Source organism: Thamnophis elegans, chromosome Z, assembly GCF_009769535.1.
Source record: "Thamnophis elegans isolate rThaEle1 chromosome Z, rThaEle1.pri, whole genome shotgun sequence".
Lineage (NCBI taxonomy): Eukaryota > Metazoa > Chordata > Lepidosauria > Squamata > Colubridae > Thamnophis > Thamnophis elegans.
This window is the reverse complement of record NC_045558.1, coordinates 4,389,377-4,412,416: the sequence shown is the minus strand read 5'-3', so window position 1 is coordinate 4,412,416 and position 23,040 is coordinate 4,389,377. Positions and strand designations below refer to the sequence as shown.

At 40.8% G+C, this 23,040-nt stretch overlaps 1 protein-coding gene across 1 annotated transcript in view; it reads right to left on the bottom strand.

The window, feature by feature from the left end:
* OBSCN (obscurin, cytoskeletal calmodulin and titin-interacting RhoGEF) overlaps nucleotides 1-23,040 on the bottom strand; it is a 198,945-nt gene that overhangs the window by 13,398 nt on the left and 162,507 nt on the right. The window contains 4 exon segments of the mRNA XM_032234892.1: nucleotides 2,116-2,188; nucleotides 7,884-9,118; nucleotides 12,540-12,582; nucleotides 21,227-21,332. Coding sequence (XP_032090783.1) covers nucleotides 2,116-2,188; nucleotides 7,884-9,118; nucleotides 12,540-12,582; nucleotides 21,227-21,332 — 1,457 coding nt within the window.

The window sequence follows — 23,040 nt, the reverse complement described above, 5'->3', positions numbered from 1 at the left end:
TCTTTTAGGGTGGAACCTTTTGCAAATGTTTCCTATTCTTTAAATTGAATGGATTAGTTTTTCTTCTACTTTTCTTTTTATATTCTTTTTTTATACCTATGGATTAAAATCTTTTTTCTTATTTTTATAATGCTGGATTGGATGGTTGGGGTTTTGTTTTTTTTCTTTTGCTCCATTTAAGAATTTTGTTTTCTTTAAGCCTGGAATATAAAGAAGATATAAAAGGAATACAAAGAGGGCTATAATAACAGAGGGAAAGGAAGTAACACTGCCACTTGGAGGCTGGAGGCTTGGAAAACTTGGAAATATTGTCTGTTCCTTTTTCTCTTCGATCATTTGATTTTGCATTTCAAGGTTCCTCAGCTTGTTTACAGACAGTGATAGTGAGAAGAGCATGGGTTGTTTATATAGGTGCTTTTCGGGAGCTTCATTGGCAGCTGGGTTGGAGTGAAAACAAAGCCTTGTCTTGAAAGATTATAAATGAATTTGCTTTAAATTTAAGAAAAAGTTTGAAATGCCAGAGTGGCAGTGTTTACAAGTTGGAAGAATGGTGCAACATGAAAAAGAAACCTTAACATTGCAAAAGATTATGTTTGAAATTCAAAAATTATTAGAAGTAACAGAGAAGATTGAGAAGTGATTGGAGAACATAGATCCTAAAACAGTAAAATTTGATGGAAAAATTGAGGGTGTTCATCAAATCAAGAAAGTGGAGGTCAAAGTTCTAAAAATTGAAGGAAAAAATAAACAAAGAGACAAGAAAATTGTTGATACTGACAGTCAACTCAGTGTGGTTGGAAATAGAAAGAGTGGAATATGGAATGGGCAGATAGATGGACTGGAGCCTTACCCCAGATCTCAAAGTATAGAAGAAGAAAAGAGAGAAGAATGGATGGAACTAAGGAGAAAATTTTTGTCAGAGCACTAGTGATAACCAAAGATAAGCTGATAGAAGAAGCAGATGGAGGATTTTGAGCTTATACATGATATGCAATTAGCAATAAGTTGCAAAGAGAAGTCCATACAAAACTTACTAAGGAAATAACCAGAATATTAATGCACTATTACTGGAAAGACACAGGTTGATGTAATGAAAGCTTACAATAAAAATTAAGTCAAATTTAGTTAAATTTAGAGCATTATGAATAAAATGAAGTGATAATGGATACAGTTAAAGAATTGATTGATAATGATAATAATGCATATATATATATATATATATATATATATATATATATATATGTATGTATGTATGTATGTATGTATGTATGTATGTATGTTGGTTTGATAAGAGGAAATTTGATATAAATTACAAATGGTGACTTCAAAAGGAGGTTTAGAAACTGTTATTAAATATCACCAATTTTTATATAGAACATGTTATAAAGATGTAATGTTACTGGATGATATTGGGAAGAGCTAAAGGAATGCCATTATGTGGTTTTGCTTTAGATCTGGAATAGTTATAGTCAAATGGTTGAGGTATGATGATATTTATATATAATTTAAAATATATGATTTGATATGAATTGTAGGTGATGACTGTAGAAAGGATGCATGGAAGTTTTTGTAACCAATTGACACACTTTCTACAATTTGTAATGGAAGATAGTTTTGTGGGTTTTTTGTGTGTGTGTTTTGTCTGTTTGTGTTTATTCAAAAAATTTAAAAAATTCTTTATAAAAAAAGGAAAGAAACTGTTCTGCAAGATGATCTCAATTTGAAAGGGACTTTTCAGATCAACTCCAGATGTGTATCTTATTGGAATCTTATGTGTATCTTTTTTGGAATGCAAAGGGTTCCTTGCACAGGATTGACTAAGAGTTTGTGATGATTGCAATTAAGATAAGTTGCATTCCAACAACAAACACAAAGACGCCAACCTCCAACATCCAAAGACGCCAACAAGTGTTCTCTGAAGCATTTTTATTTTTTATTTTTGAAGGACTCTTCAGACAGAATACACTGTGGCTGTGATATATGGAGGACATTAAACAAGACACAGCTTCAAATGTGGCCTGGGGCAGTGGTGGGTTCCGGATCCCATTGCAACCGTTACGGTGCAACGGGGCCCAGCATCCACTACATGAATGCGCACGGGGCATGGGTACTTACCATCTGTGACGCTCTGCGACACCTCCATGACGCTCCAGCTCCTTAGCGGAGCATCGCGGAGGCACTGTACACTCTGTGCGCGGAAGCCCCAAAGAGTTCAAATACAGGTAAGGATGGCGTGTGGGCGAACGGGCCCTCTGGAGCACCGTACTGGCAGGCACCGGTACGCCTGTACTGGGGCATACCGGTCGTAACCCACCATTGACCTGGGGTAAGCCCCATTTTGACTTTTCTGACAGTCTGCAAATACCTCTGAAAGCTTCTATAAGTGATGACAGACAGTTTGGGGGAGAAAAAAGTGGGGGGAAATCTTCTTTGGAGATTTTGGTCTAGTGCAGGCTAGAAAGGAGGGATCCTGAGTTCAAATCCTGCCTTAGGCATAAAAGCCGGCTGGGTGATTTTGAACCAATCAACAGGAGATTGGAAATTTTAGTCCTGCATTAGGCCCGAAAGCCAGCTTGGATCAGTCACCAGGTGATGGTGAATTCTGGTCCAGACGTAGACATAAAAGTCAGATGATGTTGAGTGACTTTGAGTCAATCATCAGGAGACAAGGAGTTCTGGTTCCACTTTATGAACAAAAGACAGCTGGGTGACTTTGGGCCAATCACTCTCAGCCCAGCCCACTCGTTGTACTGGGAAAAATAGGGGGCGGAAGGGGGTGTTGTTGGAAATGTTTGCTCTCCCTTGAGTTATTTAAAAAAAAAATACAGGCAGGATATTATAAATCATTCCATTACTTCAAATTGAATAACTAAATGTACAATTATGTTTGAACTTGGTTCTGACTTTTTAACATTTCAAATTTCAGACTCTCCACCATGGCATCCCTCTGCTGAACAACTAATCCCCACAACACTTTCAAACTATTTAGTAAAGCTGTATTACTATCCTTCTTCTCACTTTTCCTACTACCTGTCTCCTTTCCTTACTTATGACTATAACTTTGTTACTTGTATCTTATCTTATATTGTTTAATTTAGTTTCCTAGTATGATTTGTGTTGATTGCTTATTTAGTATCCTATGACTATCACTAAGTGTTGTATCTTACGATTCACGATGTATGTATTTTTATGATGACTATGATCATGATTTATTACATAGCTTTTATGTACACCGAGAGCATCTGCACCATAGACAAATTCCATGTGGGTCCAATCATACTTGGCCAATAAATTATTCTATTCTATTCTATTCTAATCTCGCCACAAAGAAAAAAAAATCCATTGGGAAAATAGCTGATTTATAAGAAAACATTTATGAGATTTTCCACACAGAGCTGTCACCATGTTGGGTAGCCTACACGTAGTCCTCAACCTATGACCAAAATTGAGCCTAAAATTTCTGTTGCTAAGCAAGACAGTTGAGTTTTGCCCCACTTTATGACATTTCTTGCCATGATCGTTAAATGATTCACCACAGTTGTTAAGTTAGTCACCTGATTTGTTAACTGACTCCGGTTTCCCTGTTGACTTTACTTGTCACAAAAGGGATCACATCACATGACCACAGAACACTGCAACTGTCATAAATACGAGACAGTTGCCAAACATAGAATTTTGATCACATGACCCTGGGGATGAGGCAATAGTTGTAAGTGTGAAAAACAATCAAGTCATTTTTTTCAGTATTGCTGTAACTCCCAATGGTCATTAAATGAACTGTTATAAGTAGAGGACCGCCTGTACTTTCCCTAATGGCTTTTGACATATTCCTTGCTTGTAATGCCCTGCTATCTATCTATCTATCTATCTATCTATCTATCTATCTATCTATCGCTTGTTAATTAATTAATTGACTTCTCTTGTTTCTTAGCAATTGGATGGTTCACTGAATGCATTAACTTGAGAATGACCATGATCAATATAGTGTAGGTAGTCCTTGCTTAATGACCAGTCACTTAGCAGCCATTCTGCATTATGACCCACACCCCCAGTGACTTATCACCCAAATTGGAAATTCACACAAGCTCTCTCTCTCTCTCTCTCTCTCTCTCTCTCTCTCCCTCCCTCCCTCCCTCCCTCCCTCCCTCCCTCTCTCTCTCTCTCTCTCACACACACACACTGTAGTCACTCAATTGTATTTTTTGTGCGCTTGGCAAACGGTTCACTTTTATGACAGTTTGCAGCATCTTGCAATCACATGACTGTGATTTTTAGCTGTTTTTCCCAGTTTTTGATTTTTACTTCTGGCAAAGAGCCCCCTCCATCCCAGTGGATATGCTGCACTCATTTAATGACCACTGCATTTACTTAATGTCTGTGGTGTTTGGTTTAACGACTGCTACAAAAAAGGTTGGTTCGTAAAATGAAAGAGAGGCCAGGCAGTTTACCCACTTAAGTATCGCTATGATTTATGACTATAATTCCAGGCTCGAGGACTATCAGTATAGATCAATTTCTATAAGTTTTGTACATTTTATGCAATTCAGTGGCAAAACCCTCTTTGCAATCTGACTTATTTTCATTTATTTTTTTCTCCAACAAAAGCCTGAAGTAAAATAATTTTTGTTGCTTAAGGTCAAGGAGTGTATTTGGACAGAGCCAGGATAATAAGCGATGTTGTATACCATAATTTCCAGTAATTTTGGATATCAATTGCATGGCTGAAAATTGTAACAATGGCCAATTTTGGAAATTGGCTTGAATGACCCTCTCAAGTGGAAGAAACTAGAGCTAGTCCTCAACTTACAACCACAAGGGGGATCGGCATTTCAGTTGCTAAGCAAGGAGGTTGTAATGCGAGTGGTACCCGATTTTACAATCACCAAATTGTGATCGTGTGACTGTGGGGATGTAGCAATGGTCATGAGTGCGAGGACTGATCATAATTCCCTTTTTTTCAGTGCCATTGGGACTTCCAAGGGTCACTTTAAAGAACAGTTGTAAGTCGAGGACTACCAGTATAGAAGAAATACCGAACTTCCTTCTTGAAGGGATGCTAAGTGTTGAGGAACTGTTTCATGCATAAATTTCCCATTGCATTTTTTTCCTCTACAGGACACCGAAAACACATTTGGTGCATAGCCCAAATGACAATTAAATGATGAATTTTTATTTTAAAAAAACCACAACAAAAAAAAATACGATGCTATTAATTCTTTATTGATAGAAAATTGAGTGTCGTTCCAGTTGACATCTCGTCTCTGAATTTGTTTGATCTGTGAAACAACCTGTTCACTTTGCACCAAGAATATCTAATCCAGCTGGTTCATCAACACAAAAGTTACTCAGTATAAGTTGTTATCATTTCTTTATAAGAAACCCCAACATTTATCTACAGATTGTAAATCCCATATAGGCAAGAATCCCCCCCTCCCTAGGACAGACCGTAACATTTGAAAAAGTTAAAAAAAAAAAGTCCCAAATATGCAATGGTGGAATTTTTTTAAAAAAAAATTAGCTGATCAAGAGAAATTTAAGCTATTTTTTCGTTAGTTATTTATCAGCCAAATCGTTAATGAACATTTCTACATTTGTTTACCAAGTTTCTTTAAAAATTCCACATTTTACAAGGTCCATAATTTTGTGTTTCTAAATGTAGGCTGATGGATCGCATAATTTTCTGCAGAGAGACGCTTGCAGAGCTTAAAATTTTGATGACTGGCAAAGTTAAAAATGCACAGATACCACAAAATAAACATGTAAAGAATAATCAAAAAGGGGTTTTTGCAAAATGAAAGGGACTCTTTGAATGAAATTCACCCAGCCTTCTAAAACACTTCATGGCATGATGTTTGCAGGTAATCCTCGACTTACAATCACAATTGAGCCTAAAAAAATTTAAGGAAGACATTTGTTGAGTGATTTTGCAACCCTTTTTGTCACAGTTATTAAGTGAGTCACTGTAGTTGTTAATTTAGTAACATGGCTGTAAACCGAAATTGGCTTCCACATTGATTTTGTTTGTCATAAAGTAGCAAAAAGTGATCACATGATCCCAGGACGCTGCAACCATGATAAGTACGTGCCAGTTGCAAAGTGTCTGAATTTTGATCACGTGATCATGGGGACACTGCAACGGTCATAAGTGTGAAGAACGGCCCCAAGTCACTCTTTTCAGTGCTGTTGATCATTAAACCAATGGCTGTAAGTCAAGGACTACCTGTATTCAAAACAAAAATGCTTGCCTTAATGAAAATGATAAATGTTGGGTGGTCTTCAGAAGGACCACATTTTTGACAGGGGTGAAATCCAGCAGGTTCTGACAGGTTCTGGAGAGCCGGTAGTGGAAGTTTTGAGTAGTTCGGAGAACCGGCAAATGCCACCTCTTGGGTATCCCCTGAGTGGGGAGGGAATGGGGATTTTGCAGTATCCTTCCCCTGCCACGCCCACCAAGCCACGCCCACAGAACCGGTAGTAAAAAAATTGAATTTCACCACTGGTTTTTGGTTGGAGAATACTTTCTCAGCAAGATGAGAATCCTCCATTCTCTATTTATGGTTCGGATAAATGTGTCGATGAAGGATGAATTATGAAGAATTATCCAGCAATGCATTTAAACTCACTCATCCAAAAATTGGTATTGTTTTTATCTGTGTTAAGAATTTGCCCTACCAGATGGTATTTTAAGGACAACGTCAAAAATAATTGGAGATATTGTTTGTAAGAGGAGACTATAAGGAATAGCCATATTTATCCAATGTAATCTTCATTTTAATAAAAGGAAGCGTATCAAGAAAATTGGAGAGAACAAAGTATTCAGTCAATATTTTGGCACCAACCCTCGTGTTTTGGAATTGGCAAGAAATTAGAAAAAAATCAAAATACAAGTCAGAAGTCCCTTAAATGGATTTATTGTCTGCATTTAAGCTGATGTCACTTCTGTCAGTGGGATTAAGATGGATTCAATAAAATAATTTCCGTAACTCCTGCAATAGAATATAGGTAGTCCTTGACTTATGACCACATATGAGCCCAAAATTTCTGTTCCTAAGCAAGACATTTGCTAAGTAAATTTTGCTCCATTTTATGACCTGTCTTGCCACCGCTGTTAAGTGAATCACTGCAGTTGTTAAATTAGTAACAGTGTTGTTAAGCAAATTTGACATCCACGTTGTCTTTGCTTGTCGGATGGTCGCAAAAGGGGATCATGTGATTCCTGGAAGCGCCAGGAACTATCATAAACTGGAACCAGGTGCCAAGTATCCCAATTTTAATCATGTGACTGTGGCGATGTTGCTATGGTCAAAAGTAGGAAAAATGGCCACGAGTCACTGTTTTCAGTGCCATTGTTGTTGTGTTTGAATGGTCACTAAATAAGCTATGTAAGTCAAGGACTACCTGTGCTACATCTCATTAAATCTCTTCAGAAGTTGCGAAAGAAGTGGATTAGAACTATTAAATTCTGAATCGCCCTTTTGGTAACATTAAAAAAAAATATCGGCAGTTTCCCTATCACCATTTTGAGAGAAAGTAACCATGATTTAATCTCATCTCACTAATGATGTTCTACTTCTGCTGCACCTCAATGCCTTACAATGGAATGGTGATTTTTTTTTAATACAAAAAGGGGGGGGGGGAAATGCAAATCAAAGATTACATTCTATAGATTGTACTGACAGAAGTGTTCCCTTGCAAAAGATCAATTTTATGGTACATCATCATTTATCTCGGATTTTATTTTTTAATTGCAGTTTCTCCTTTTGTATTCTTGTTTTCCCCTTTACATAACGGTGCTGAATTGTTGCTGAGATTGATGGTAATGTTTTTTTTTTTTAATTGTCTATCATGGTTAAGAGGTCTGGCCTTAATTTCCCGTTAAGTTTGGGAAGGATCATCCTTCTTGATGTGGAACGTGACTGTTTCTCCTACGGCAGTGCTGTAGCTTCGGGTGGAGACTTCGGTTTTGAAATTGGATGCACCACTCTCTGGGGACAACTGGACCTGCGTGAAGAAAGTTGGTCGGTGGGACTCGCCAATCTGGAAAGAAACATTGGTGGGATCTCTAGGTTGCATTTCGGTCACTCTGGATGCCGACATGAAGATATTTCCAGGCTGATGGCCTTCAAATTTGCTAAAGAAGGTTTGCCTGGGTTTAGAGGCCACAGGTCTTCCGACGTTCAGTAAGACCGGTTTGCCAATGGTGGGTTTGTTGATCTCGGTCTGGAGAACGGCTATCTCGCAAGGCTTATCTTCTTCGGAATTAAGACGGCTGCATCTGTAGGTCTCTCCTTCTTCAGGGACGTAATCTTCAAGGTCCTCCAAAGTTAATGCTTTCCCATTCCTGGTAAGGATTTTTACTTCGCGATTGCCAAGATCGGATAGGTCTCCCCGACTGGGGCCATATACTGTCGTTTTTTGATCTGGAAGAGTCTCGTCTTCTGGAGAAGACTCCTCCACAACATAGTCCTCAGCTTGGGAATGGCCCATCTGAGATGTTTCAACCACGGTAGTCCCAGATGAGTCAATCCAGCTTCTGGATTCATGAAGGTGTGACTTTCCTTCTAGCTCCACATGAGGGCTTTCATTTTCATTCCCCGATGGTTCTCCAGATCTTTGAACATCTCGGGAGATGGGAGATTCAACCTGCTCAACTTGTTTGTTGTTGGAATTATTCACATTTGGGTCATCTTCAGAGGAACGCCTGGGTCTCGTGGTGGGCCGAGAATAACCTGACACAAATTCCTCCTTCTCGGATCGCCCGGGGGATGCACCTCTTTTCCTTGACATCTGGGTTGGTTTCTGCACATTAAACTCAATTATTTCTTCCACTTCCACCCATTTACGCTGTTCATCCAGAGGAGTTTCTACGCTGATACTCCTGCCTGCAACTCCTTGCCTCTCCTGAGGGTCTGTCACAAAAAGAGTAGGAATGGTGGTCTTCCCTACTCCTTCAGGGTCATGCCTGGGACCAAGTTGCCTAATCTTGCTGACATAAATGGGCTCCGATGTTGCAAACTCTGAGCCTGGAGAGCGAGGAGCGTAGCTGGAAGACGGACGGGCAGGAGATGGCTTCCGTTTGGTTCTTGGGTTTTTCACGACAGTGGTGATGGTTTCCTCTCTGATGGTGGAAATGTTGGAGATTGGGGTTGGGTGAGAAAGGTCGATAGAAGAGAGCAATTGGAGCTCAGGGTTGAACTGGGGGGGGGGGGTCCTTGGTGCTCTCTTGGCTTGGGGATTTCTTGCAGACATCTCATGACCCATCTAGGAGGAGGGGAAGGGGGGGAACTGTGGGGTCCTTGGTGCTTTCTGAGCTTTCTTGTAAACATTTAGTGACCCAACTAGGTAATAACATCAATGCTAGAAGCTAGAAGCACAGTTCCTTCTAGCACTTGTGATGTTACCTAGTTTGGTCATGAAACATCTATAAGAAAATAACTGAGCTCAGAGAGCACCAAGGACTCCACAGTCATTGTCCTCCTCCTCCTCCTCCTCCTCCTCCTCCTCCTCCTCCTCCTCCTCCTCCTCCTCCTCCTCCTTTCCCCTCCTCCTTGTCCTCCTGTTGTCCTCCTCTTCCTTTCCACAACCCCACCTCCCTTCTAGCAGTGATGGCATTCCCTAAGAAGGGTCATGAAACATCTGCAAAAAAAACCACCGAGCTCAGAGAGGATCAAGGATCCTACCCTTCAAAACGTCCCCTGATTCTCAAATCATGGGAATTCACGCTGCATCACAGGTTAATGCAAAAAAACGAAGCACGGCCAGCGTTAGTTTTCTGAGCTTTGGGTGCATGCAGATGTTAATGTTTGAAAGGGTTTTTTTTTTAATTTATTTTTTATTCTTACCACCAGCTTGTCTCCATTTTGGAAATCTTAATTCCCTTCAGCTCCCTGAATTTTTTTTCAGGGGCAAATAAATAAATAAATAAATAACCTGGCTGAACTATTTCAACAGGTGGAAGGAAGAGTATATTTTTGGCTCAGGGTTGGACTGTGGAGTCTTGGTCCTTTTTGAACTTGTCTTCTTGCAGACATTTCCTGACCTAACTAGGTTGCATCCTCTGTGCTGGACTAATGACGTTATCTAGTTTGTTCATGAAACATCTACAAGGAAACAACCCAGCTCCTATTTCAATAAAGTGTTTTTCTAAATTGGAGGCAGAAAGAAGGAAAAATAATATAATTCCTCAGGTCTCATGCAGGCCACTTGCAGGTGGAATTCAGTAAACAAAAGGAGGCCACCTTGCTGAAATCTCAGGAACTACAGGTAGTCCTCAACTTATGACCCCAATTGAGTGCAAAATTCCTGCTGCCTGCCAAGAGAAATAGTTTTTAAGTAAATTTTATCCCATTTGACGACCTATCCTGCCACAGTTGTTAAGTGAATCACTGCAGTTGTTAAGTTAATAACACGGTTGTTAAGAGAATCTGGCTTCCTCATTGACTTTGTCTGTCAGGTGGCAAAAGGGGATCACATGGATTGGATTTATTATATTTATATGCCGCCCTTTTCCCCGAAGGGGACTCAGGGCGGCTCACAATTCAGTCAGGGAAAGGGGTACAGACAGGGGATAAAAAGACGAACATAACAGTACACAATTTAAAACACACAACAACCATACCATTCGAGGAGGGGGGCAGAAGCTCTTTAGCCCCAGGCCTGTCGGAACAGCCAGGTTTTAAGGGCTTTGCGGAAGGCCTGGAGGGTGGTGAGGGTTCGAATCTCCACGGGGAGTTCGTTCCAGAGGGTCGGAGCAGCCACAGAGAAGGCTCTCCTCTGGGTAGTCGCCAGTCGGCATTCGCGGCGGATGGAATTCGGAGGAGGCCTAGTCTGTGGGATTTAATCGGTCTTATTGGAGGACCTCGGGGGGTTGCAAATCTCATAAATACCAGCCAGTTGCTAATGTCCAAATCACGTGACTACGGAGATGCTGCGTTGGTTGTAAGTGTGAAAAACGGCCTTAAGTCACTTTTTTTCAGTGCTGTTGTAAATTTTGCTCCTATAGTGCAACTCAAAATATTCTCAATAAAAAGGGGGTGTCCTTTCGCAATCAAATTTAACAAAGGCATCAAGACAAGGATTGAGAGGTTCAAACAATCCTTGTTGAAAGTTAGTGGTGATGAAGAGAGACGCCTGACCTTCCTCCTATCTTAACCCTAAAAGCAATTCCAGAGCTTCTTTGCTTCCAATGAACTTGCCAGCACGAAAAGAAAAGGGCAGGTTGTGCCAAAAGCTGCATCTGAGGTCTTGATATCTGGAGGTTAAGGTCAGGAGGAGTCAAGAGGGCAAACAGCAGCTATATTTTCAGTGCATATCCCAAAGAGCTTCTTCAACTGCATGCTTACAGATGCCCCCTTGACACTCTTGACTCCCAGCTACAAGATGGGAGGAAAAATAGGAAGGAAGGAAGGAAGGAAGGAAGGAAAAATAGGAAGGAAGGAAGGAAAAATAGGAAGGAAGGAAGGAAGGAAGGAAGGAAGGAAGGAAGGAAGGAAGGAAGGAAGGAAAAATAGGAAGGAAGGAAAAATAGGAAGGAAGGAAGGAAGGAAGGAAGGAAGGGGAAAAAAAGTGGAGGAAGGGAGGGAAGAAGATGGGCTAGCAGTTAGTAGATTATTAAGAGCTCAGATTACTTTTAATTCTTTTAAAGAATGGGATTCTTCTCTCGGTTCAATTTAATGCAGTGAAAGTGTTGTATGCCAGGGAAGAAAAGGCAATTAGATTATTAATTTCTCCTTCAGGAACAATTCCTTGATAAGATTGATAGAGGGTAGAGATAAAGACAAGAAAAACAAGATTGCTGGTTCAAAGGCATCTCGTGGATTAGTGCTGTGCCACACTGGATATCTATAGTCCCTCCCTGACTTTGACCTGCTCAGACCTCACAATTTGCACCCGGATCTTTACCCGGATCTAAGGTTGCGAAATAGGCAGTCACACCTCGAATGGCTTTGTCCCCTGGCCTAAGTTTTTTCCTAACTCCCCAAAATGCCACTAGACCTGATAGGATGGCAAGAAACACTTTTGCACAGCCAATAAATACAGGTAGTCCTCGACTTACAACCACAATCGAGACTTGCACTTTGATTGCTAAGTGAGGCGGTTGATCAGTGAGTTGTGCCCAATTTTATAACCTTTACTTTTGCTGTGGTTGTAAACTGTAATTTTTCTTTTGCCGTGGTTGTTAAGTGAATCACTGCAGTTGTTAAGTAAACCAGCGGTCGTTAAGGAAATCCAGCTTCCCCCTCACTGACTTGGCCTATCGGAAGGTTGCCGGTGAGGATCATGTGACCCTGGGATGCTGCAACGGTCGTAACTATATGCCAATTTTGATCACGTGACCATGGGGATGCTGCGAGGGATGGTCGTAAGTCACTTTTTTCAGTGATGTTGTAACTTAGAATGAAGGGTTAAATGGAGGGTTGTAAATCGAGGACCTCCTGTATAGGTTGATTATGGAGACATGCAGAGAGGCAGCACAGCACAACACAAATGCTAATTTATGTATATATATAGATAGATATATATGCATATATATGACTTACATGATGATGGTTTTCTTAGGCACTTTAGTTTCTTGTTCAGTGACTACAAAGAAAACAGTATGAACAGCAGGGGGTTAAAAAAAAGGCAGAAGCTCACAATCACATTAAATTTGTTATGCAAATAAAAGAAATTTAAAAACCTCGAGTGGAAAGAATTGAGAGGAAAAATAAAAATTAACACCATCCCACGGTTGTTTTTCTGAGATTGCAACCAATTTTAGCAAAGTGTAATAATTTAATCCACAAATCACTTAAGCTGAACAGAGACAAATATTTGCTTAAATGTCTTAAACCTGGTTAAAAGCTGCTTAGTAAGGTTTAAACGGGTTAAACTTAACTGGGCTGGACTGAAAAGAAAACATTTTGAGTTATAAAGACAGATAGTCGTCGACTTATGTCCGCAATTGGGACCAGAATGTCTGTCATTAAGTGAGGTGTACGCTAAGTGAATGGCATCCAATCTCATGACCTTTTTTTGCTGCAGTTGGTAAGTGAATCACCACGGTTGTTAAGCAAATCGCATGGTTGTCTGACTTCCCCCGTTGACTTTGCTTGCCAGAAGGTTCGCAAATGATGATCACATGACCCCAGGACACTGCAACCATCATAAATATGAGTCAGTTGCCAAGTGTCCCAATTGTGACCATCTGAATTGGGATGCTGTGAGGGTCCCTAGGAATGATAAGTCCCTTTTTTTCAGAGCCGTTGTAACTTTGAACGGTTGCTAAGCAAATGGATCACATTTGGCATCTGAAGGGGTTTCCCATCATTCTGTAGCTCCAACTTTCCCAAAAATGATGGAAATGGCTTATTTTAAGTACAAAATAAATGATGTTTTACACTCAAAATACAGGTAGTCCTCAATTTTCGACAATCGGGCCCAAAATTTATGTTGCTAAGCGAGACAGATGCTAAGTGTTAAGTTGTTATGGCAAGGAGTTTTGTTCCATTTTATGACTGTTTTTGCCACAGTTGTTAAGAGAACCATTGCAATTTTTAAGTTAGTGACATGATTATTAAGTACATCTGGCTTCCCCGTTTTGCTGGTTAGGACAATGCAACCTCAGGACAATGCAACCATATAAATACGAACCAGTTGCCATGCGGCCAAATTTTGATCCTGTGACCACGGAGATGGTGTAATGGTCGTGCGGAAAACAGTCATAAGTTACTTTTTTCAGAGCTGTTGCAACTTTGAACGGTCACTAAACCAATGATCGTAAGTTGAGGACTACCGGTAATTGTGTTGAATGTAAAATGGTTCAAACTGGAAAACTTGTGCTTGTTTCTTAGCTCAGTATGTTGTGTCCTGGCCCCAAATTTGTAGTTTTCTTTCTTGTTGTACAAGTCTACTTGTTAAGGAAACATAGAGTGGAGCAGGAAGGGAGGGGATTAGAGCAGGGAGAAAGGGAGGGAGGGAAGGAAGGAAGGAAGGAAGGAAGGAAGGAAGGAAGGAAGGAAGGAAGGAAGGAAGGGTCACACTAAGCAAGAAATAAACAATAATAAGCATCTTTAAGTGATTTGTGGATCACAATAGAAGGCTGCTTCACTATTACGTCAGCTCGGAAAGTCAGGGCACCTATATCACAATTGTTGATTTGGCATTCAGGTAATCCTCGACTTACGACCCACAATCCAAATTTCCTCTGCTGAGCTAGGTGGAAATTAAGTGAGTCATGCCTGATTTTACAACCTTTTTTGCAACGGTTGCTAAGTGATTCGCCGCAATTGTTAAGCAAATTCTGTGTGGCTGTTAAGCGAATCCAGCTTTTCCCATTGACTTTGCAAACGGCAATCAGGTGACGCTGCAAAGCTTTGTAAATACAGGTCGGCTGCCCAGTGGCCAAATTTGGACCATGTGATCGTGAGGAGGCTCCGATGGTTGTATGTGTGATGACTTAGCGCTAAACAAACAGCTGTAAGTCGAGGACTACCTGTCATTATATCCCGATTGCTTTCCACATTAGATTTTCATCTGCTTCGAAAGATGTTTGCCATTGTGAGATAAGGCATTGCGTTGTAACTCTTCTACACATGCCATTAGTATATTAATTGAGGATTTTCTACCAAGGTCTTTTCCATGTCTTTGCAATAAAGCGAAAGCAACAAATTAAACAACTGCTACAATTATTTTTCTGGGGAAAAAAAGAAACGATCACGCTAAAATACCTTTCAAAATGGGGGGCTACATGTAGTCCTCAATTTACAACCAAAATTGGCACCAACATTTCTGTTGCTAAATGAAACATTTGCTAAGTGACATTTTGCCCCGTTTTAAGATACTTCTTGCTACAGTTGTTAAGCGAATCATTGCAGGTGATGAGTTAATAACACGGTCATTAATTGAACATGCTTCCCCACTGACTTTGCTGATGAGAAGGCTGAAAAAGGGGGATCACGTGATTCTGGGACACTGCAACCGTCATAAATATGAGTCAGTTGCTGCAATGGTCATAAGTGTGGGAATGGTCATGTGCCTTTTTTTCAGTGCCATCGTAACTTCAAACGATCACCAAATGAACTGTGTAAGTTGAGGACTGCCTGTATTCAAAGAATCTGGAAATCAAGTGAAGAGGCTCAAGTGAAGCCACTAAAATTAACCCTGCTAACTTTACAGGCAGAAAAAAGTGTGTTTTTAAAAAAGCAGGATTGATAACAGGAAAATAAAGGCCAAGATGAATATACAAATACAGGTAGTCCTCAACTTACAACTTACAATTGAGCCCAAAATTTCTGTTGCTAAGCAAAACAGATCTTTTGTGAATTTTGCCCGTCTTTGTGACTTTTCTTCCCACAGTTGTTAAGGGAATCACTGCTGTTGTTAAGATAGTCACACGGTTGTTAAGTGAATCTGGCTTCCCCATTGACTTTGCTTGTCGGAAGGTCGCAAAAGGGGATCACATGACCCTGGGATAACGAAAACGTCATAAATATGAACCAGTTGCCAAGTGTCTGAAATTTGATCACGTGACCATGGGGATGCTGCAACCGTCGTAAGTGTGAAAAATGGTCGTGTCACTTTTTTTCAGTGTCGCTGTAACTTCAAAAGGTCACTAAGTGAGTCAAGGACTGCCTGTAAACAAATAATTTCTCTGTTTAAATCACCTTAGATAGGATATGTTCAAATTCTCCTGTTTTTGGCCAGAAAGGCACTTAAAAACTGGGATATCTAGTGGGGGAGTGGGGGGGTGTTCAATTTATTGACCATGACCATCTTACTGAAACCCTGCTGCTTTTTATTGTGTGTCACAGTAATTGCAAAATAAATAAAAATGTTTTGATTGCCGTTCTTCCGACAATGCTGGGTGTTAGGGAACAGTAAAACCTATAACAAAGTCTCAACAGTCCTGACATCATTTTAGATGAAAGCAAAACAGGTTGAATAATATATTCCAAATTTTGGTAAGGATTGAAACTGGGCAATGATATAATCTCTGTGGTTGTTTTATTATGCTTGATGTGCATGTTTCTGAAACAGAAATTAAGCAAAGCCAAACACCAGGATTTAATGGATTAGTACTCTGAATAGGACTTGATTATTATTATTTTTAAAATACTACATTTGAAATAACTTGTTTCAAATTTAACATTCCACTCACTGTTAAATACGGGTAGCCCTCGACTTACGACCACAACTGGGACCAGAACATCCTTTGCTAAGTGAGGCAGTTGATACGTGAATGAATCGCACCCAATTTTATCATCTTTATTTTTGCTGCAATTATGAAATGAATATCTATGGTTGTTAAGTGAATCACGTGGCTGTTAAGTGAATCAGGCTCCCCCATTGACTTTGCTTTTCGGAAGGTCGCAAATGGGGATCATGTGATGATCCTGGGACATTGCGGTTGTCATACATACCTACCAGTTGCCAAGTGCCTGAATTTTGATCACATAAATCAATGAGGCTGCTGTGACAGTCATAATAATAAGGGCTGGTTGTAAGTCACTTTCTTCAGTGCCATTGTAACTTGGGATGGTCACTAAATGAATGGTTGTAAGCCTATATGAGGTGGGTCCTCTGCACCACCTCTGAGCCGAGGTGGCGCAGTGGTTAAATGCAGCACTGCAGGCTACTTCAGCTGACTGCAGTTCTGCAGTTCGGCTGTTCAAATCTCACCGGCTCAAGGTTGACTCAGCCTTCCATCCTTCCGAGGTGGGTAAAATGAGGACCCAGATTGTTGTTGGGGGCAATATGCTGACTCTGTAAACCGCTTAGAGAGGGCTGAAAGCCCTATGAAGCGGTATATAAGTCTTAACTGCTATTGCTGTTGCTATTGTGGACTTGCAAACTGCCAAATCACGGATTTGTGAGCAAAATTAACATATTGTTAGAAAAATGCAATGTTTGAAAGGAATCAAACATTGTATAACCGCAAGCTCCATAAATAAGCTTGATTTCCTAAATTTTCTGGGCAAGATCCATTTAATTTCTACACACAGATAGTTTTCAACTTAGAACAGTTTATTTAGGGACCACTCAAAATTACAATGGTACTCAAAAAAAGGGACTTAGGACCATTTTTTCACACTTACGACTGTTGCAATATTTCCAAAGCCACACGATCAAAATTAAGGCCCTTGGCAACTGTCTCATATTTATGACGGTCGCAGTGTCCCAGGGTCATTTGGCCCTCTTTTGTGACTTTCTGACAAGCAAAGTCAAGGGGAAAGCCAGATTCACTTAACAACTGTGTTGTTAATATTGTATTGTTAAGAAGTGCAGGGATTCACTTAACGACTGTGGCAAGCAAGATTGTAAAATGGGACAAAACTCACTTAACAAATGTCTCACAGCAACATGAAATTATGGGCTCAACTGTGATAGTAAGTCAAAGACTACCTGTATTTTAATCTTGTATTTTATATTTTAAATTTTATGTCATCTAGTATGCCTTATTTTAATTGTGAGGCTTCTGACAAATAAACAAAGTTCAGCAAAATTTGTCATTTAATAAATCAGTTCCAGAATTACAGGAAATCTAAGCATTCGCATTCCTTCTCTATGAATTTCTTTAAGTGCATTAAGTTCATCCAGTTTGTAAGTCTTGCTTTAATAACACTGTGTTCCACATGTCCCTGGAGGAATAAAATTCACTTTATCACGCTGCAATTTTTTAACCTTATTTGCTTTCCAAAAGAAATAAAAGATTTATGTGGACTTGTAACAGAGACTCTAGGGATTTACTCAGTCCGATTTATAACACAAAGAGAAAATTAGGATTTTTGCTAGCCATTTTTTAAAACTTTTACAATGCTTCTGTTATTTTAACCCCATTGAACATTGCAAAGCAGTGCTTAATATGCTTAAAAGCTGTGAAGTTTGATTGCTCACTGGAGTTTGATTGACAACTGCCTTTGGCAATTAATATAGTAGGTTAGCGAAATTCAAATAATATAGGCCGATGAGACGCAATAAAACAAAATTCAATTCTTCAATAGGCAGAAAAGAGGGTATCCAAACCGACTTTATTATCTTTCCTATACATTTCTCCTTCAAAAGCAAAGTGCCATTTGCATGGTACAGGCGTCCAAATTACACCAATATTTATTGATGTCTTATTTGACAAAGCCGCAGGTCACTTTTAAAAAAAAATTCAAATTGATTCCATCACAGGATGGAAGAATGCAGATGTCTTTCTAAAACATGGATAAGAAATTTACAATGAACCATATTTCAAACTAAAATTAAAATTTGTATAATATATAAATAAAATGGAATATAAATCTCCAGTTTAGTCACTACATGTGAAAAAAGTCAGGTTTTCATGGGTCAGACTTGCCACATAAAATTACAGAATAATAGAGTTGGAAGGGACCTTGGAAGTTTTCTAGTCCGCACCCAAGCGAGAAACCCTATAAGATTTCAGACAAATGGTTGCCCAATTCAAGCATAAACTACAGAAACAGTTAAAAGGATTTCCTAAATACAATGACCCCAGGAATTATTTTATCTGAAATAGTCAGGTTGGTCTATGCAGAAGATTATGACTTCTGGTTCCTCCTTAGGCATGAAAGCCTGCTGAGTGATTTTGGATCAATCACACGGAGACGTTTTCTAGCTCCACATTAGCTATGATAGCCAGATGGGGGATTTTGGGCTACTCACCAGGAGTCTGGGAATTCTAGGCCCGCCAAGAAAGTGGGCTGGATGACTTTCGACCACTCACTAGGAAACGGCGAGTTCTAGTTCTGTGTTAGGTATGAAGGGTTCTTTCTCAGCCCAACCTACCTCACAGCGTTGTTGTTGTGGGGAAAATAGGAGGAGGGAAGTGTGTCAGATACGTTCTCTGTCTCGAGTTATTTGTAAAAGGAATAATAGTGGGATGCAAATAAATATCAGTCTGAGACTCTAACAAACTGTCTACTGAAAAGAAAGAAATGATTTTTAAACCAGGTTTCCTCTTTGCCAACACAAGCCTTGAAAATGTCAAAACGATGCCACATTGTGGTGACATTGTGTCATAACTTCTGCTGTACATTCTTAAGGCATGTCAAGTACATGACAGTGTCACCATTCAGGTGTCCTTCACCATTTGCAAACACCCAAATTCACAATATCAAGAATGCTTTATTCTTCACAAATAATTCAATTCCACATTTATTGCAGTAGCAAATCCTAAGCCGCCCCCTCCCGAAAAAACCCCCAGAATTAGTAATACCTAGAACACTCAAGAACCTACTATCTCCATTGAATTATTAGACTATATGTAGTAGGTCTTATAACTTGTATTTCACAATCTCTAAAAAAAAGTCATTGAAATACTCTCAATTCGGTAGGAGACCTGGTGGATGTTATCATCTGTATCTATTGCTATCTATCTTCACATGGATGAACAGCGAGGGAGCCACTATGGAGAAGGCCCTTTTCCTTAGTCCTACCATATAGACTTCCCTCAAAGAGGGGATCCATAACACACCCAGCCTCCCTGTTCTGGGGTTCCACCACAAAACCGCGTTCGACTAAAGCGCGCTCGACAAAACCGCGTAGCTGACGTCATCACAGCGCGACGAAAAAAGCACGCTGTAAACGCTAAAGCTAAAATTAACCCCTAAACCTAAACCTAACCCCTAAACCTAACCCTAACCCTAACCCTAATCCTAACCCTTAACCTAACCCTAAACCTAACCCTAAACCTAACCCTTAACCTAACCCTAACCCTAACCCTAAACCTAACCCTAATCCTAAACCTAACCCTAAACCTAACCCTTAACCTAACCCTAACCCTAACACTAATCCTAACCCTTAACCTAACCCTAACCCTAACCCTAACCCTTAACCTAACCCTAAACCTAACCCTTAACCTAACCCTAAACCTAACCCTTAACCTAACCCTAACCCTAACCCTAACCCTAACCCTAACCCTTAACCTAACCCTAACCCTAACCCTAACCCTAACCCTAACCCTAACCCTTAACCTAACCCTAAACCTAACCCTAAACCTAACCCTTAACCTAACCCTAACCCTAACCCTAATCCTAACCCTTAACCTAACCCTAACCCTAACCCTAACCCTAACCCTAACCCTAACCCTAACCCTAACCCTAACCCTAACCCTAACCCTAACCCTAACCCTAACCCTTAACCTAACCCTAAACCTAACCCTTACCTTAAGTTGAATCGGCTTGCTTTCAAAGCACTATTTAAAGCGCCCTTTTTTCTCCGCGGTCGCTGTTGTCGCCCTGCTGATGACGTCAGCGATGCGGTTTAATCGGGCGCGCTTTAGTGGAGCGGGGTTTTGTTGTGCCACGTGTTCTGGTGGGTTGGATGGATATAACTGGGAGAAGATGGTCTTTCAAATAGCAGAGGGGAAGTCACCCTTCTTCTTCTGGGTACCACCAGATGGACCTCCTTAAGACAGGGGACCAGTAATATCCCCTTCCTCCCTGCTCCAGTGGGATGAGCAAATGTAATTGGGAAAGGACAGTCTTTCAAATAACAGGGATGGGGCCACCATGGAGAAGGCCGTTCTTCTGGGTCCCACCAAGGGGACCTCCTTAAGAGAGGGAGCCCATAACATCTCCTACTCTCCGCTCTGGTGGTTTGGGTGGATGTCACTAGGAAAAGATGGTCCTTCAAGCAACAGGGAAGAAGCCACCACAGAGAAGGCCCTTCTTCTTGGTCTGGCTGAGTGACTTGGCTCAGTCCCTCTCTCTCAACTTAAGCCACCTCACAGGATTGTTGTCGAGGGGAAAATAGGGGAAGAATGTTAGATACATTCACTGCCTTGAGTTATTTGTAAAAATAATAATGGCGGGATATAAATAAAAAATAGTATATACAAATTTCATTTCGTCCAACTTAAGATCTGAACATAAGAGGAACCTTAGTTATTGCTAACCTCTGGAAGACTCTTACTAGGTGATTTTTCTGTGGAGGCATCACCCTGAACTGACCCACCATCTGCCTTAATAGAACTTGGAATTGCAGGGTCAAAAGGGACCTTGGAGATCTTCTAGTCCAATCCCCTGCTCTAGGCAAGAGGCCATAGACCTGGGCCTCCTCCGCCACAAAACAACAACAACTGCCAGACCAGGCAAACACAATCACTAACCCAGTCCCAGGAACAAACAAGAATGCCATGTCTTCTGAGAGGTAACAGAACGTACCCATCCAGTCCTTCATTAGCCACCGTTAGCCATATCGAATTAACCACATTGTGAAAGAGCAGATCAAAAGGCCCTACCTTCTATTGTGATCGCCTGCTCAGGTCTCTTCTCTGGGGCCAAGGCTGTTGTGGTTTGGCGGTAGAGCTGTGCGCCTCCCTTCGCGCTCCCCAACCTGTTTATCAACTGGAGAGAAGTTGGCAATGCTAGTAAGAATGTGCGTGGATTTCGGATGAAGAACAAAAATCAACTCCAGGTCTTTCTTCACAAATCTACACAGGCTGTTCTCGACTTATGACCACTATCGAGCCCAACATTTCTGCTGTTAATGTTTGTTAAGTGAGTTTTGCCCCACTTTATGACCTTTCTTGCCCCAGTTGTTAAGTGAATTTGGCTTCTCCAGTGACTTTGCTTGTCAGAAGGTTGCCAAAGGTGATCACATGACTCAGGGACACTGCAACCATCATAAAAACATGCCATTGACAGGTGTCTGAATTTTGATCACGCATCTGTGAGGATACTGCAATGGTCATAAGTGTGGAAAAACAGCCGTAAGTCACTTTTTTTCAGTGCCCTTGTAAGTTTGAACAGTTACTAAATGAACTGTTGTAAGTTGAGGACTACCTGAACAAGGGCATAGAATCATAAGACCTCAGAGATCTTCTAGTCCAACCCCCTATACAAAGCAGGTGAACTTATACCATACGAGCTGTGGTGGCACAGTGGTTAGAATGCAGTATTGTAAGCTACTTCTGTTGACTGCCGGCAGCCTGCAATTTGGCATTTCAAGCCTCACCAGTTCAAGGTTGACTCAGCCTTCCACCAAGTCAGTAAAATGAGGACCCAGATTGTTGGGGGCAATATGCTGACCCTGTAAACCACTTAGAGAAGGCTTCAAAGCACTGTAAAGTGGCATATAAGTCTATTGCTATCCTGGTCAAATGGTTGTCCAATCTATTTTTGAAAACCTCCAATGATGGAGCACCCACAATTCCAAGAGGCAAGCCATTCCATTAGCTAATTATTGATTAATTTCTCCTTACCTCTAGATTGGACCTCACTTTAACTAGCTTTCACCAGTGACAGATAATCCTCAACTGACAACAGTTTGTTTAGTGATAGTTCAAAGTTCTAATGGCACTGGATTAGGCCTCCTCTAATGGCATCGATTAGGCCTCCTCCGAATCCCATCTTCTAGCCAGTGCAAACTGGCAACTACCCGGAGGAGAGCCTTCTCGGTGGCTGCTCCGTCCCTTTGGAACGAACTCCCCGTGGAGATTCGGACCCTCACCACCCTCCAGTCCTTCTGCGCCGCTGTAAAGATCTGGCTGTCCCGGCTGGCCTGGGGTTAAGATTGTAGCCCCACTCGAATTGTTGTGTTTTCTTTTTAACATGCTGTATTGTCTATTGTTTGTCTTTTCCCCCTCCCTTTTTTGAATTGTGAGCCGCCCTGAGTCCGCTCAGGGAAAAGGGCGGCATACAAATAAAGGCAAAACAAAACAAAACAAACTGGGAAAAAAACACTGTCAGACCTGGAAGCCATCTTTTTACCTTTTGGACTTCAGGCCTGCGACATTTTCTACTGTGGGGAACATTTTACAGAGTGCAGGTGATATGTAGTCATAATAACATTCTTTCTCAGAAAGTCAAGGTCATCTGGCCCTGCAGGTGCGATGAGATGACTGGGAGGCATCTCCTGTTTTGGATGGTACCTGACTGGATCATGTGATGGACATGTGGGTGCTGGGTAGGGATTTGAATTTTCTTTTGGGTGGGGAAAACCTGGAAACTTACAGATTTGGATTTTCCCAGATGTGTCAATATGAGATGTCTAATAAAATGGAACTTTGCCTCAAATTTTCCTTCGTTGGGGTTGTTGCTTGGAACCCTGATA